This window comes from Triturus cristatus, chromosome 3_2, assembly GCF_964204655.1.
Source record: "Triturus cristatus chromosome 3_2, aTriCri1.1, whole genome shotgun sequence".
In the NCBI taxonomy this organism is placed as follows: Eukaryota; Metazoa; Chordata; class Amphibia; order Caudata; family Salamandridae; genus Triturus; species Triturus cristatus.
The window spans coordinates 881,648,344-881,664,292 of NC_140584.1; the positions used below are offsets into that span (position 1 = coordinate 881,648,344).

At 45.9% G+C, this 15,949-nt stretch overlaps 1 protein-coding gene across 1 annotated transcript in view; it reads left to right on the forward strand.

Annotated features, from left to right (window-relative positions):
* LOC146858376 (adenosine receptor A2b-like) overlaps positions 1-11,148 on the forward strand; it is a 132,161-nt gene extending 121,013 nt beyond the window's left edge. Inside the window, exon 2 of the mRNA XM_085649256.1 lies at positions 4,215-11,148. Coding sequence (XP_085505382.1) covers positions 4,215-4,929 — 715 coding nt within the window. The 3' untranslated portion in view covers positions 4,930-11,148. The remainder of the gene's footprint in view (positions 1-4,214) is intronic.
* Positions 11,149-15,949: the final 4,801 nt, after the last annotated feature.

Sequence of the window (15,949 nt, forward strand, 5' to 3'; positions counted from 1 at the left end):
AACGCACACCCAACAATCTGTCTGTATCCATAACATAGGCACAGCATCAGAAACTAACACACACACACACACACTCTCTGACCAACAGTATGGGCAGCAGCAGTAACATCTCCTCCCTTGGCACACAACTGATGGGCAGCACTGGCAGGAGCCGTTCAAGAGGGCCCCATACAGAACAGGTGGATCGGCGTAATGGCAGTTTGATTCCATCACATGCACAGAATAGTCACAAGCACAGCGAAGGGAGCAGCGGCCCAAGCTTCCCTCGTACACATTTGGACAGCGCACACACGAGCAGTACAGGCTTCTGTCTCAGACATGCAGCAGGTAAAGCACAGGTAGCCACGGTTCAAGCTTCCTTCGCTCTGAATAGTTACAGTACGAACAGCAGCAGGGTAGGTCTGTTTCACATAGAACAGGTAGCATCTTGCTCTTAGTCCCTTATGTCTTCCCTTGGAGGAGACCAAGCATGGGCTTCATTGGCCTCCAGTCCAGAGGTAATTGCACAGGTCGGCCTTGAAGAAATTGCATACCAATATTCAAAAACGTTGAGTTTAGGGGCATCAGCTGTGACAGCTTGGAGTTCTTCCAAGAATGGTGAATTTCGTGTCACCGTAAAAGGCCACATCTTTCTGTGATTTGTTAAGGACTTACAACCTTTTGCACCATCACCAGCCCACAATGCAATGGAAGATTATGGATATATTCAAGTCCGTTGTGGGTTGATGATGGTCCATATTCATGGGGTCAGGGCTTCACTGTCCTGAAGAGCTGAGGAAGATCCGGGCTCATACACTGGAGTACTGGGGTGGGCATTCGATAGATGAGCTCTAAATCTCCGACACCCTGAGGCTTGCTGTACAAATGTTAAGTTAAATGTTCAATGTTAAACCCTCTTGGCCCAAGCCTCTTGTATCGTGCCCCTTTACTAAGGGTTGTAGAGCACCTGTGCGAAAAACGAAATAATCCGTTCACGGTTGCTTTGTCTAACAATCGTACAATTAGTAATTTGAGTTAGTATTGCGACACAAATGGTGTTTGGTAACTGGAGAGCTTCCAAAGCGGAAGTGCCATAGTACTGTATTAATCTAATGAAAGGTTTTCCAGGCTTCCTCTTCAGGGTCAGCAATGCGTCTCAAGGGTGAAGCTCCTATTATGTACAGCAGGTATCGTCTGACTTTCTCTGGAAATTAAATTGAGGACATTTTCCTGGTAATCCCTCTGCAATACCTGTGAGTGGCTCAACAAAGATGTCTAGTAACAACCCGCCTGAACCCAATGACCGCTCCTTTTCGCGTACTGAGCATGGTCTTTGAATCCTCACCTCCCTGGTGGGTGCCAGGAGGCCCTTGCGTCTTCCTTGGGACCAGATCTCCAGCAGTCTTCTCCTGTTAGTCATGCTGTGGTGCCACCCGATGCAGAAAGAAGGCAATCCATGTCGATTCAAACCAGTTTTATATGCTTGTTTTCTGAATGCCATGAAACTGTAACATGCACTTCGGTCCTAGTGGTTTGCATAGACATTTCTACAAACCTGTACCCCACCATTAATTTTGATTAGTCTAGATATGAGATTTAAATGGATGTACAATCATAACCACAGCGAAGAAAATGGGCTCATAGGCCACACGTACAAGCAAAGTTAGACCAGGACTCAAGTAGAGGGCAGGAACATCTAACGTTGTGGTTAACTCTAGCCCCGTCTAGAGCGGTCCGCAGGTGTTTTCTTCAATGTGTCTTCCTTCTTTAATGACCTACATCTTGCTTGAGTTTGTGTGTGATGTGATAGGCAAAATACTATCGCAGTGTAACGTTTAGGGTTGGCACAGAGTTCTGGGTAAGACCAGTGTGAACACTGCAATTCTGTATCTTCCATTGCAGCCCAACCGTCCTACATTTGTGTCACTGCAGTCAATGGAGCTCTTCTGTTAGCAGCATAGGTTAGATGCGAGGAAGAGCCTGGCCTTTTTGGCATCATTTCTATTGCACAGCCAGCCGAGACTAGCCTGACTTTGCTTGCAATGCCGTCACCCCATCACAACAGCTGCACAGCCTGGACCTCCGCCCTTTCACACTGGCAGCACAACCTAACCTCTCCAAAATTGCACTGAGTAGCATGACCTTTCCCACCTCACACTGGATGCACATGCTGCCCCCCTTGCACTAGCTGCAGAGGCCAGCTTCTTCTGGTCCTGCTTCTTCTCACTCTGGCCTGATTTAACAATAGTCGTACACAACGCCGCGCCGCACTCGACAGTGCGGTCCTGCGTTGCATGGCAAGGAGAGAGCCATATCCACGGAGATGGCACTCTCCTCCCCTCTCCCTAGCGCCGGTGCAGAATTTTGCTGCAGAGCGCCACGCGCACACCTTTGCGCCATAGTGCAAGGGTGTGCGTGAGTCTAGCAGCGTCCATAGTGAGGGGGGTTTTCAGTATTTCACTCCTGATCTCCTTCTTCGTGGTGTCGTCCAATATTTGGATTTATTCTACGTTCCATGGCATGACAGACCTGCACGAATCAACCAATATTTATGCTCCGGTTTCGAGCTGGTGAATTGCCGAACGAAAAGCTCAATTTTCCATGTTGACAGAGTAATATTTGATTCCCTCCTGTGAATGTCATTCTGGCCTGGTCATTGCATCACTCGTAGTGTTTAATCTGAGCCTTGGCTGCAAATCACTTGTTTTCTCTCCACGCTTAAATGCTGTTGAGCCCAAGATCCGCCTGGGCGCATACACCGCGTTATCCCGCTCTGACTAACGGGGATTATGTGGGCTTACCGGGCTCCAGGAGCCTCTATATCTGTTGTATGAGTGGCGCCTGGTATCAGCAAGGCATCAACACTCCTGGGACTATACAAGGAAATGCGGCAATGCACCCTTCGCCTGCCATGATTGCGACACAAACCATTCCAGCGGTCGCATTCCTGGCACATGGCAGGCATCCTTACAGGAGAAGGTGCAGCCCACTGGTCCAAGGTTCAAATACCGGTGAGGTGACTTTACTTCACCCTCAGAAGTTGAAATTACTACCACTGACTTGAGTGAAGTTATAGCAGCGTTGGGGCAATTAATTGTGTAAAGTGTGTTCCAGAAGTCCAGTATTTATGTCTTATTCTTATATATCAGTGCAGCAAATGCACTTGATTCAATAAACGATTTGTTCATAATGGATTGTAATAAATGTGATCACTTTTTTTTAATGACTTGGAACTATCGTTCAAGAATACCATGCATTATTATAAAAATGCAATATTGCTTTTGGGAGGGCGATACGGCTCAGAAGAGGTTCTGTAATGAATAAACCATGCAAGCAATTCCTCGCCCATATACAAGAATGTTTTTTGAGATTGAGGGGGCAGGGATGGATTGTGTTTCTTACTCTGCTGGCTAGGCCCTCATCCACTCCCATCATGCAACAATAAACTATTACTGCATGATTAGCGGGAGCATATAGTGTAAGCAACCTGTTAACTACAGTGTAAACGCTCACAAGGTTCAGGCGCTGTGGTAGCTGTATTTAGTTGCAACATTTCAGGATAAATGATGTTCTTTCCTGTAGGCTAACACCGAGGTCTGCAACATGGGCCAGAGCCGGTTTGTTTGGAAAACCATTGATTATGTAACCATTGTTGGATGCCACTGGCCTACAGTGGCCCGGCCATCCGTATGTTTCAATGAATGAGCATTCCTGCTAGAAGCATGGTCGTGTATTCTGACTCAAATTGTAGGATGTAATATTCAAAGTATCAAGAGCTAACTCTTGGGAAAAGAATCGTGCAAAACTGCAGTGATTCTTGGATGACCCCTGTGTGCTTGTTGGGTGTTATACACCCCCCTCACGCTACCCGGCAACAGGTTGTAATAATGAAATTTCTGAGAAGACTTAACAGAAGTGTCCATTGAAGGACCGGATCAATGCCAGGTTTTCAACGCACACCCTTGCAAATCTCTCATGGATTCGGCCTTCCTATATATTAAGGTGGGTTGCCTTCTTGAGTAAAAGGTGTTTCACAGGGGGGCACCCTAACTTATTGAATCCTGCCACCCAACCAATGACACATGACACTGGGAGCAATTATTTTAGTTAACCTAATAATGCTTTTCAAGATTGTTCAGGGGAATATTTGATATGTAGATATACAGGCATTAAGCATTACTAAGTGTTTCTTCTGGACTCTCCTTACTGATCAATATCTGACTTTGCCTTTGCAGATACAAGAGTTTGGTGACGGGGAAACGAGCAAGAGGCACCATCGGAGTCATCTGGGTCCTCTCCTTTGTGATTGGTCTAACGCCACTCATGGGCTGGAACCGGTGGGACGATGAATGTGGGGCAAACAGAACTAAGAACATGAATGAGACGGACTGGAGCCCCCAGGGATGCTCCATCAATTGCTTGTTTGAAAGTGTGGTTACCATGAGCTACATGGTCTACTTCAACTTCTTTGGCTGTGTGTTGCTCCCCTTGCTGCTCATGCTGGGCATCTACATTAAGATCTTCATGGTCGCCCGCAAACAGCTGCGGCAGATCGAGCTCAAGTGCATCAGCACAGACAACTCTCGAACAATCAAGTCCACACTGCAGAAGGAAGTGAATGCCGCAAAGTCGCTGGCGATCATCGTGGGACTTTTTGCCTTCTGCTGGCTGCCCGTCCACATCCTGAACTGCTTTACTCTCTTTGCGCCTCACTTGCAAAAGCCGGGTGAGGTGATGTTCATGGGTATCATCCTCTCGCATGCCAACTCTGTTGTCAACCCCATCATCTACGCATACAAAATTCAGGACTTCCGCTGCACGTTTCGGAAGATAATCTCCAAGTATTTTGTCTGCAAGAAGGACAATTTTTCCAAGTGCCCAAATGGCAAATCCAGCCACAACAGACCAATGCAAATCAGCAGCGTGAGTGCAGCCAATGCCATCATATGATACAATAGTGCCTGCAAAGACACCTCAATCATCATTCCAGTAGTTATGGTTTACAGCGGAACATCTCCCTTGTCCTCTCATTGGCAATGGCTGGACATCTTTTATGCACAGTGGTGGAGTCCGGTCTTATAGGATGTGAAGAATGAACACTTTTGAGAATTGTACATTTGAATTATTTTTATAATAGAGCCTCATCTATGGATATTGATGTTTCTTTGTGTGCACATCATTGTGACCTCCTCAGATAGATAAACCATAGAGATGTGATGTGTTTCTTCCAAGGTTTGTTCTTTTGGTTGTCATGTTGATCGTAGCCTTTTGTGCTGCTCAGACGTCATTTCACGCTTAGAAATCTCCCTGTCATTAAAGATAAAATTGTGTTAATACAGTATGAGCCGAATGTGTGCAAAAGTTATAGTGACTTTCCGAAGTTCAGCTTCCTGGAACCTTTCCTACAACAGAAGGGCACCCGAGGCATCTGTGCTACTCTGAGGGTAGTACGAGAAGGATAGCCAGAAATAGCTAGCAAGATGGGGTTAGCATGCAGGAAGTCGTTCTTAGGAAAGCTGCAATAACTTTGGTACCAAATGACGCTGTTTGTTTTGAAGCTTCCACCTGCTGCATTCTAGTATGTGTTGTGAAATTTGTCTTCTACAGGCTGGCAGCTACAATACTCAGCAAAATGGTGACATGGTGACGCTCCACCAGATCATGCAAAGTGCCCCTACTTGGTTTAGGTAAGAGCAGGACTGCATTTCCCAGAATCTTATGGAATGGCGCTTATACGAATAGCCTAGCACTGTTGCTACCCGTAGCAATCCTATAATACACTGTGACATTGTCCTTTACAATGCAGTGAATGCAAGATGGTTTGAAATCACTAGCCGCCAGCATCTAGAAATGCGTCTTGCATTATCAGATTGAGAATGCAGTTCAAAATCCTTTGACATCAGGCAGAGTTTAGGTATGGTTTCCACTCGGTCTGGTGGTTTCAGGACGTTCCGACCTGCAGTTTCAATCTGACTGAAGTTGAGAAGAGTCTGTAGTTCAGAACATCATGACCTCCTCCACCTCGACCTAGGTATGGGCCTACCTCAACTTCCTAAAACTGTGGGTGAGACTGTTGATGCCATCAGACCGGTTTCGAATGCTCTCCCGTCTCCTCAGACTCTGACTGCAAAGCAACACTAAAAATGGCATCATATTTGTTGGTAGGACGGTCAATAAAAATATTAGCTGAAAGACACCCAAATATTTACTAGGAATAAAAAAAAATGCATGCCCGCGCTGTGTGAAGGACAGCTGTACCAGAAATAGCCTGGGGTCACTGTCAGAAAGGTCCAAACCTAAATGAATGAGTGATTTAAAAAAAAAAATGGTTTCCATTGTGGGTTTTTAATTCATGTTTTTAATTGTGACACAACACTTAATGCTTCATGGGCAGCTGCAGTGGAGTGGTATCCCTGCCCTTTCTTAATACGGACAGGGAAACGACTCTTTTTGTCTCGGGTACAATATCTGGACCACCGTTTGGCAGTTACTTTTTGTGCAGTGAATAGGAGGGGTTGTATTACATTTTTTTTTTAAGTTGGTCCTTTGTAAAACTAGCCTAAAAACAATTGGTTGCAGCAGGCTTTCTCTTCAGTCTGTGGCACTCCTAATAAGGAGATACAATTAAAACATTTCCAGATCATTTTAAATTTTAGAGTAGAGCTGGTCGGGTATTTAATAATGGAAATGTTTCCATTCATCTTCACTTGTTAAAATTTAAATTCATTATAACAGCCAGAACTAAAAAAAATAATATATATATATATTTTTTTTTCAGTCTGTGGCAGTACATGATGGGTGTGCCTAATTATCCCTGAAATAAAATCAAAGCTAACAAATAAATAAAATAACAATAGGAACAAAGATGCTTCCTCTCTCGGGAAGGGGTAGCATTTTGACGCATTCCCATGTTCACCGGTCTTGGGAAATCTGGGAATGTGCCAAAATACATGGGTGGACGTGTGGGAGCACCCATGTAACACCTTTCCGGTACACAGTAACTCAAGGCAGTGACTTGCGATGCCTTGTGTTTCTCCAGATTTATTGGAACGCAGAGCCACGGAAGGTAAATCTTACATAAGAATTGCATTGTTCTTTCATCACCCTGCATCCCACTAAGGGCAACGCAATCCTTTGATAAATCTGTGACTTTGTGGTTTCATGTTTTGATTAAAAACCATCTCTACTGGACACAAACCACGCTAACAAAGTTCCTCAGAATAGGAAGAGAACTCAAAATTGATATTGTGCTTTTAGAGTTCTTTCCTGAACCAGGCATTCTCAGCACAAACCAGAATTTAGCAATGCCTGAGTGGCCCTGTCCTGCATGCCAACTTAGGTCCAGATTTACAAATAGATTACCTTACTTTTTTAATGCAGAGCTGGAGTAAAGTCTTTTTCCTTGGTTTGTACATCCAGCAGATCACAATTTGCAATGCTTTGAAACAAAAAGTAACCTTGTGTTACTTTTCAACTTTGAGGCATTCCATGGGTGGCACATGAGCGTTCCCGTGCATCCACCCATCGATTTTGAACCAAATCCTTGTCTAAAAAGACTAGTAGGTATGGATTTATGCTAAAATTCTGCATCTCTCTGAAGATGGTGTGCTGCATTCTACAGAACATATATATAGATGGAATAGCCTTAAAGCATAGTTTTGGTGACGCAAAGCTCTGCAGACTACTGACACTCGTGCCTGCGTTGGTGCATGGCGGCATAAAATGTGCCAAGTGCATGGAGAGGCAAGAACTGCACCATTTCTTTGTAGATATAGCGCAGTTATAGTCTCCCCAGTTCACGCAGCACAGCAGTTTTGCTTGCTGCCCGACGTTGCTTGAAGCCTTAGAAGGAATATTGTGACCCATATTTACTACTTCCACCAGACACCAAGTACTTTCCATTCTGGGGTCTGTAGTCCTGCTTCTGAACAACTGACCAGTTTTGTAAAAACCCAACAGAATGTTAGTCTTGCAAAAGTTCTACCTAAAAAAACTAAATGAATATCATACATATACATTAGATGATTCCTTCCGTCCACATTTTGAATACATAGCTGAGAAAACCAGCATTGTCAAAGCCTAGAGGTACGAGTTTGATGTGACAGTGCATGTAAAAATTGTTTCCATGCGATACAGCATCGAAACCAGACCTTTTGGCGATGGTGCTGCCAGTACTAACCAGGTGTGAATATAGGCCCTTTGCAGGAGGACATTGATTTGTTAGCTGCTTTCACAATCAAGAGAATCACCGGGGATGGGCCCACTCGTGCCCTGTGAAGACACACTACACACCCACAGGTACCACTTGACAAAGCCAGCAGAGCTGAGCCATAGTTCACATTTTGTGTGGCATGATGACCTGAAATGAGTCCACACTCAAAAAGCTATCGGTCTATTATTGCCTCTATTTTTTTTTAATGAAGGATATGCTTGGGGAGAGCAGTGACAGAAACTCCCCCAGAACTTACATTTGAAATGCTGGAAAGTGTGTTTGTTGTTTTAAAGGCACTTCAAGGCTCAGAGAAGGATCCGAGCTTGCAAGCTGTTACTTAAAGACTCGAAGCCTGGTCTGCATTTAAGTTTGAAGCATTCAATATTTTATCACATGGCATATGGGAGAGCAGTCATCTTTGCTGTACTCCTGGTGCTGTACAATATTTCCAGAATTGTAAAGTCACCTGTATGGAATAGAGCTAATAGGATCTAATTTATTATATAACACAAGTGTAATTGCCTTATTTATTAAAATCGCCACTTTTTTTTTACTTTTGTGTAAAACCCCAGGGTTCAAGGAAATAAAATGCCTTATTGTTATTTATACACATGCACTGAATGACTCTTGACGTTAATGTTTCAGACTTTGCGCTGTGTGAAAAATGTAAATGTTGCACTAAGGAAAATGCTGGAATGTGGTTGGGGTTTGTCATGGGTGTGGGAGGGAGATGTTGGTCACTGTGGGCATCAGAAACCCAGACTAACCCCCAACAACATACCACAATGTGACCAAGATCAATGTCCTTCCAATATAGTGCACTGTTTTTCAATGTATATTTACCCTTCTGAGATCCAGGGGAGATGTAAATCAGACCGCTGAATAGTAAGCTGGTTTGTGCATCCAACAGAGAACCACTCAAAAGAAGCTGGGCCACACCAAGGCTTGTGCCAACCATGCATCAGGCAGAAAATGGAGCAATGCCGATAAGTAGTACACAGTTAGTTGCTGCAGATTGGTAGAATTTTGGTTTCCACTGTCCTGGTCTAGTGAGTGCATAAATTATCATTTTGCTCCCAATGTATCTGTGTAGTGACCCTGAAAACTTTCCTTCACAGAGACACTCGTCACTTAAGGACCACATGCAGTGAAAGAAGTGAATCACAAACTTAATGGGAGGTATTGGTGATGGGTTGTTGCTGGAACCGAGTCAGCAAGAATGTAGTGCTGAATCTAAGAATGTAATCCGGATGTGGTACAACTGGTTCCGTTTGGGCTCCTCTCAGAATTTCAAGCATCTGCACCCTGTGCATTGGAAAATACAGATGGCCGGTTACCCCATTGTCTCCCCTATGCACTTGTCTTCTTGTGGTTACACAAGTACTATCTTGTATGAAGGGCCACCAGGCTCTTGTGAAACCATGGAGAGGTAACGTGGCACTACCATGAGGAAACCAGGTGAAAGCCAGCAACACAAACACTTGTAGGCTTTTCATACGTGTTGCAGGCTCCAAACTGTCTCGTGGTTGCGTTTGGTCAGTATAACAACACTAGATGGGTAGCATAAGTATTGTTGGGAGATTTACTCGAAGGGAGAGATCAACAATTAAAAACATGTCAGGACCTAAATCATTTGGATTCTGATGGATCCATTTCACCTTCTGCTAACTTGATCTGAAAAGGAACAAGCAATATTTCCATTTTAAGAGTATGAAGTGTTGTAGAGACTGATAAAAACAAATGGGCTTTTCTTATATCCTTTTAGCGGGAGTTGCAATGCCCCTAATGGTACCTATTTTTGGTAAGCAAATGAGCGTTGCATACCGTCCTGTCTACAGTCACAAATCTACTGTGACAAAACCTTTGTGAGGCCTACAAAGGTCCAGCCCGCTACGCAATAGGCGTCATCACTGATTTGACCCAAACTTTAACCACAAGTGCCCTCAGAAGCTCTGAAGCTCCGCTTAGATCATAGAATTTGGTAGGGAGACATTTTGGTGAGGTGACTCAAAGCGCAGAAAGGTGGGAAAGAAAAAAAAAAAACCCTATTCCATCCTCCACGAAACCTAATTTTCTTTCTGGACACAGTTTCGCATAAACTGTGTACATTTATTCAGCCTAGGCCAAACATAGGCCACAGTTGATCTTTTCAAATAAAATCTTAAAAATAAGACCAGCCTTTTTTTGTTTAGCCAAGCGCATGTTATCCAGTCTGCCCTCTTGCTGACCGCTTGTTTTTTTTCTGCACGCCAAAACCTGGGAACTGATTGTGACTTTACCATTGGACTCTAAAATATCTCTAACTTAACATGTAGGGTAGCCATCCTACTCCAAATAATCACTTACACTGTTTCCAGTTCGGAAACATTTGCCTGGCCATCAGGTGTTAGTGTAATTTGTTCAAAGGAAGCAACCCCAGCATAACTCCAACAATTACAGAAGGTTATACAAGCCCAGGACAGGAAACAGTGACCACAATGACAGGACAGTGAGGTTACTGCCCTTTCGAGATGTGAACCCTTGGAAGAGTTCTCCATGCATTTTAGTCTTTCAATGTCCTGCAGATGAGGAGATGGGAGGTGGGATCTCTTGGAAGTGGAGCCAAAGTTACAGGTCAACTTGATGTTTAGGCCCATCGAAAAGTGATGCGCTGTTCCTCATCGGCTCAGCGCCTCGGAAGCTTAAAATACTGCGCTGTTTGAGGGAATGTTTCTGGTAAACTACATGAATCAAACAAGTCTTATATCTTTATATTTTTTTGCAATGAAAATGTGAATTTGAGGCTAAATGCCAGAGAGGATGTCTTGTGCTAGCCATATCTGTATTTGTCCTGTAACCCATAACTGGTCGATTAGTGTTCTGTCAAACAGCTTCATTTCGTCAATTAATTGTTCATATCCATTTGTTACTGTAAAGTATATTTGCAGAAAAGTAAATACTTATTTTACTATTTTAAACCTTTATGGCGAAAGTGGTTTTCTTTTCTTCAGATTGTTTCCAAAATTCCTTCATTTTGAGTTGAAATCTGGGTCTGGTACCCCCCAAAGGTGAGCATGGTGGTTTAATGTCTAGAATTTGAAAGCCTGATGATGACATAGAAGAAACCTTGCTGGAAAGTTCAATGACTTCATAATAGCGCCCAGTAACACAAAAAAAACCTCAACAGTATCACAATGTGCAATCCCATCGCAGTGCCAGGAGCAACAGGATAGAGCGGAACATCATCATGAGATTGCAAAGACAGAGTTAAAAATCCTCATAAAAAACTAAAAAACATCACACGAAAGTGCAATGGCGTTAGAGAACAATTGCATCCCACTGGACCTCCGTATCAGCAGGGCATACCATGACATCAGAGCATCATAAAATATCCCGACATTAGAAGAGCATACAACAGGGTAGTCCATCATTTTGACGATTTTTTTAAATGAAGAAAATCGGCCTGATGAATGTTAAAATGACGAGATAATGTTTGTGGAAAAGGTAAATGTTTTTTTTTTTAAAGGTCGGCATGAAAAACTGGTAAGGAGGGAAAAGGGAGCGGGTATACATAATAGGGGGGGCCATGCATGGGGAAATAGTAAGGGGTGTGTTTAAAAAGTAGTAAAGAGAGTAGGGGGTTTGAAAAAGGAGTAAAAGCGGAAGAGGGATAAAGGGTTTGTCAAAATAAAATGGAGGTAAAGCAGGAAGAGAAGTAAAAAGGTTTGAAAGATAGAGGGAAAACAGGAGTGGACTACGGGGCATGTTACAATAAGGAGTGCAATGGGAGAGTATGTAACGGGTTTGCAAAAGTAATTTGGGAGGGAGAATAAGGTTTGTAAAAAAAAAAAAAAAAAAAAAAAAAGAAATTGAGTAAGGTGGGAAGGGATATAAGGGTTAAATAGTGGACTAATGAAGGGGAATAAAGGGCTTGAAAAAATCTTAGGGCCCTCATTATTATGTCAATCGGACTGCAATCAACGGCCTGTCGGTTGCGGTTCGACTGACATCTAGTGCTGCCGTCCAACCACAGTCTTATGATGTGCAGCGGTCTGAAAGCAAAAGACACACAATTGATGGACGGAATGCAGAACAAATCAAAACATCCACACCCAGTCAAGAGATCTGGGTTGAATCCATCATTCTTTTGCTCACCATGCCACCCCAGTTCAGACCTGGCCATATGCAAATCAGTCTTGACCCTGTGCCTCAAGGGAACAGTCCAGCCCAAACTGCCAAGCCAAGTCCTCCCTGGACCGGAAACGAGCATCCTAGGACCGGTTTCGGCGTCTCACCCCTCTTCAGCCAGGATAGCTTGATTCCAGTGGCACAGTGAGCCCGGGACCCACGTCTGGGCATACCCGGCGCACTTAAGGCGAGATAGCAAAAGAGACACAATTGATTTGTTCTGCATTCCGTCCATCAAAACATCCACCCCCAGTCAAGCGGTCTGAGGCAGCATGCGGAGGGACCGACTGATGAATCTGACAGGCTCAAAGAATGAAATCCCCTACAATGCTCTGGTGCCTGCTCAGGCACTGCCGTAGGGATTATGATGTCTCTTTCAAGCAGCCTTTCAATTGCGGTCCGCCAGCCGTTGAAAGGCTGTCTGAAATGGATTTTGGGGGCCTTAGATGGACCCTGTTGTCGTGTTTAGCGGTGGCCCCCCAATGACGACAGACACTGCACTTTCTTCATTAGCTCTTTATTCCTGCCGTCTCACTCGCCGTCCTTACTCTAACTGCCCTCTCCTTTCCTCGCACCTCCTCTTCCCCCTTGCTCCTCCCCTGCTCCGCCCCTTCCACTACTAAACCGCACAACGGTACATCTCCCCCTTTGTTAACAAAACAACTCACAAACTATTTACATCTCCTCAATCAGCCGTTGTGGCTGGCGAATTGTTTGTTGTGGTCTGAGAGACCGGCCTTCTGCTACCGCGGTGGGGTTGTCTCCACTTCCCTCCTCCAGGTCAGTGGTAGTTTAACGTCGCTTCTCAGTCTGTTCAGTTCTTGGTGACGCTGGCCGTGACTCAAGCGCTTCCTGCAGAGCAGAGCTGCATCTTTGAAAGTGAGACACATTTCGAGTGATGCGCCTATTGTCTGATTCTGCCGTCAGCATAGTTCCTTTCTGTCGAGTGACTCTCAGGGGCTCCGCTCTAAACCTACTATCCGTTTTCTTGCATTGTTCCTGCTTAACCACCACACAGTCTCCTTCTCGGAAAGAGAGCGACCGAGCTAGTCTCCGGCCGTCAGCATATGTTTTCATGCTTTCTTTGCGGGCCCTATCGGTAACCACCATTTCTCGATTTCTCGATGGATGCGACTTGGGGATACCGGTCGTAGGGCTCCTTCCCAGGTGGGTATCCGTGTCCGAACGGGGCGCCCCAGCATGAGTGTTGCTGGATATTTGCCTGTGGTGGCATGAGGCGTCGTTCGGTATGAGCGGAGCACGTCATTGAGGGCCGTTTGTAGATCTCTTCTGTCAAGCACTGCTTGCTGGAATGTTTTCTTGAGAGTGGCCATGAACCTCTCGACAGTGCCGTTGGCCTGTGGCCATAATGGTGTTATTCGCCGGTGTCGAACATCCATTAGTTTCATGAAGTCGCTGAACTCCTGCCCATTGAACGGAGGACCATTGTCCGTTTTCAACACCTTGGGTACTCCCCAGGCTGCGAACACTTCGTCTAGGACTGTGAGCGTGGCCGCTGCTCCGGTGGAAGGGACAAATCAGGCAATGGGGAATCTCGAGTATTCGTCAACTATCACCAGCACATACTTGCCCGACTGCATGGGACCGTAGAAATCCATGGCTAGTTCCTGCCACACTCCCGATGGTAGTGGTGTCATTTGAAGCGGGGCCGGGGGATCACCACGCCCCACTACTTGGCACTGCGGACAGTCTTTAAGGGTAAGTTCTACCATTTTGTCGAGAAACGGGAACCAGACACGCTCGCGAAGGGCCCTCTTGGTCGCAACCACGGCTCGATGACTCTCATGAGCCAGATTAATGACTCCCTGACGCAGTTGTTGTGGGATGACGATTCGGTGGTCTCTCAGGAGCAGGCCCTCCGCGGTGATGGATAGTTCCTCGCTTACGTTCCTGAACGCCTGCAGCTCTTGACGCCTTATCGGATCACTCTCTTCAGGTGTATCGTCATGTCGCCACCGATGTGTTTGTACCCTATGGATCACCCTTTGTAGCAGCTCATCCTGCGAGGTGGCTTGTTGGATGACTTCTAAAGGAACAGCCGGCGGCCGCGCCTGGTCCACTACGAAGTGAATATACTCTTCAGCTACAGATGGTGCGGGACGTTGGTGGGCTTCGGGGTGTCGTGACATATAGTCGGCTGGATTGGCTGACTTCCCCGGCTTGTGGACAATGGTGAATGTGTATTCTTGCAGACTTAGTCCTCAGCGTTCGATGCGAGGTGGCATTTTGGAGCGCGGATTCCCAAAGATGGTGACGAGCGCTTGGTGGTCCGTCACCATGGTGAAGTGCTTTCCATATATGAACACGTGAAAGTGCTCACAGGCCCACACTACCGCGAGGCTCTCCTTTTCGGGTTGGGAGTAGGCCTTCTCTGTGTCGGAAAGGCTTCGGCTGGCATGAGCCACTATGTGACGCTGGTCAGTGTCCTTATCGTATTGAGCTAGGATGGCACCTAGACCGACGGGGCTTGCGTCCACTGTGATTTCGGTCTTGCGGTCCGGGCTAAAGTATGCCAAACTGTCAGCTTTTCCTACGGCTTGTTTAATGTCCTGAAATGCTCGCTCACACTCCGGAGTCCACTCAAATGTCTGTCCTTGCTTGGTCAACCTTCGGAGCGGGTGACTGAGAGTGGCGTAGTCCTCAATGTACCGTGAGCAGTAGCTCGCCATGCCCAGGAAGGACCGCACATCGCTGACATCTCGTGGGCTCTTGGTGTCGTTCAATGTGCTCACTTTGTCTGGGTCAGGCTTCATCCCCGCCCCGGAAAAGATGTGCCCAAAGAACTTCAGTTTTGCTTGATGGAACTCGCATTTCTCTTTGTTGAGTGTTAAGTTTGCTTCCAAAAGGGCATGGCAGACTCGGTCTAAGGCTGTGTCATGAGTTTGGATGTTTGCTCCATACACTAGGATGTCGTCACTGTAGTTCAGTGTGTTGGGGATATGATGAATAGTTTGCCGGATGGCTTCTTGGAATATCTCGGCAGCTGATGATATGCCGAAGTTTAACCTTTTGTATCTAAATAGCCCCAGGTGCGTTGCAAACGTTGTAATATACCGAGAGCCTTCGTGGAGTTCCAGTTGATGGTACCCTTTGTTAAGGTCTAGTTTGGAAAACACTCGCGCACCATTGAGTACGGCTATCATGTCACTCAAGTGGGGCCCTGGGTGGCGCTCTCTCTCGATGGCTGTGTTGGGCATGCGCATGTCCACACATAGCCGGACTTTTCCCGGAGTTCCTTTCTTTGGGACAATCCCCACTGGTGACACCCACGGCGTGGGGCCTTCTGTACGCTCAATGATGTCGGCTTTCAGTAGGTCTTGCAGTTCGTCTTCCACGGCCTGCTGGAGGTGGAAAGGAACATTCCGAGGATGTTGGGCCACAGGTCGGACCTGTTCATCGATGTGGAGGCGGATCTGGCCCCTGTTCATTTTTCCGATTCCTGAGAATAGTTTCGGGAATTTGTGGATAATGTCGCTGTCGTTGGTGACGCGGTAAAGGATTTCTACCAGTCTGTCGTTCGGCCGTCGGCAGGCTGAGGAGACAGTCCGCCTCCGGCCCTTCTATGACATG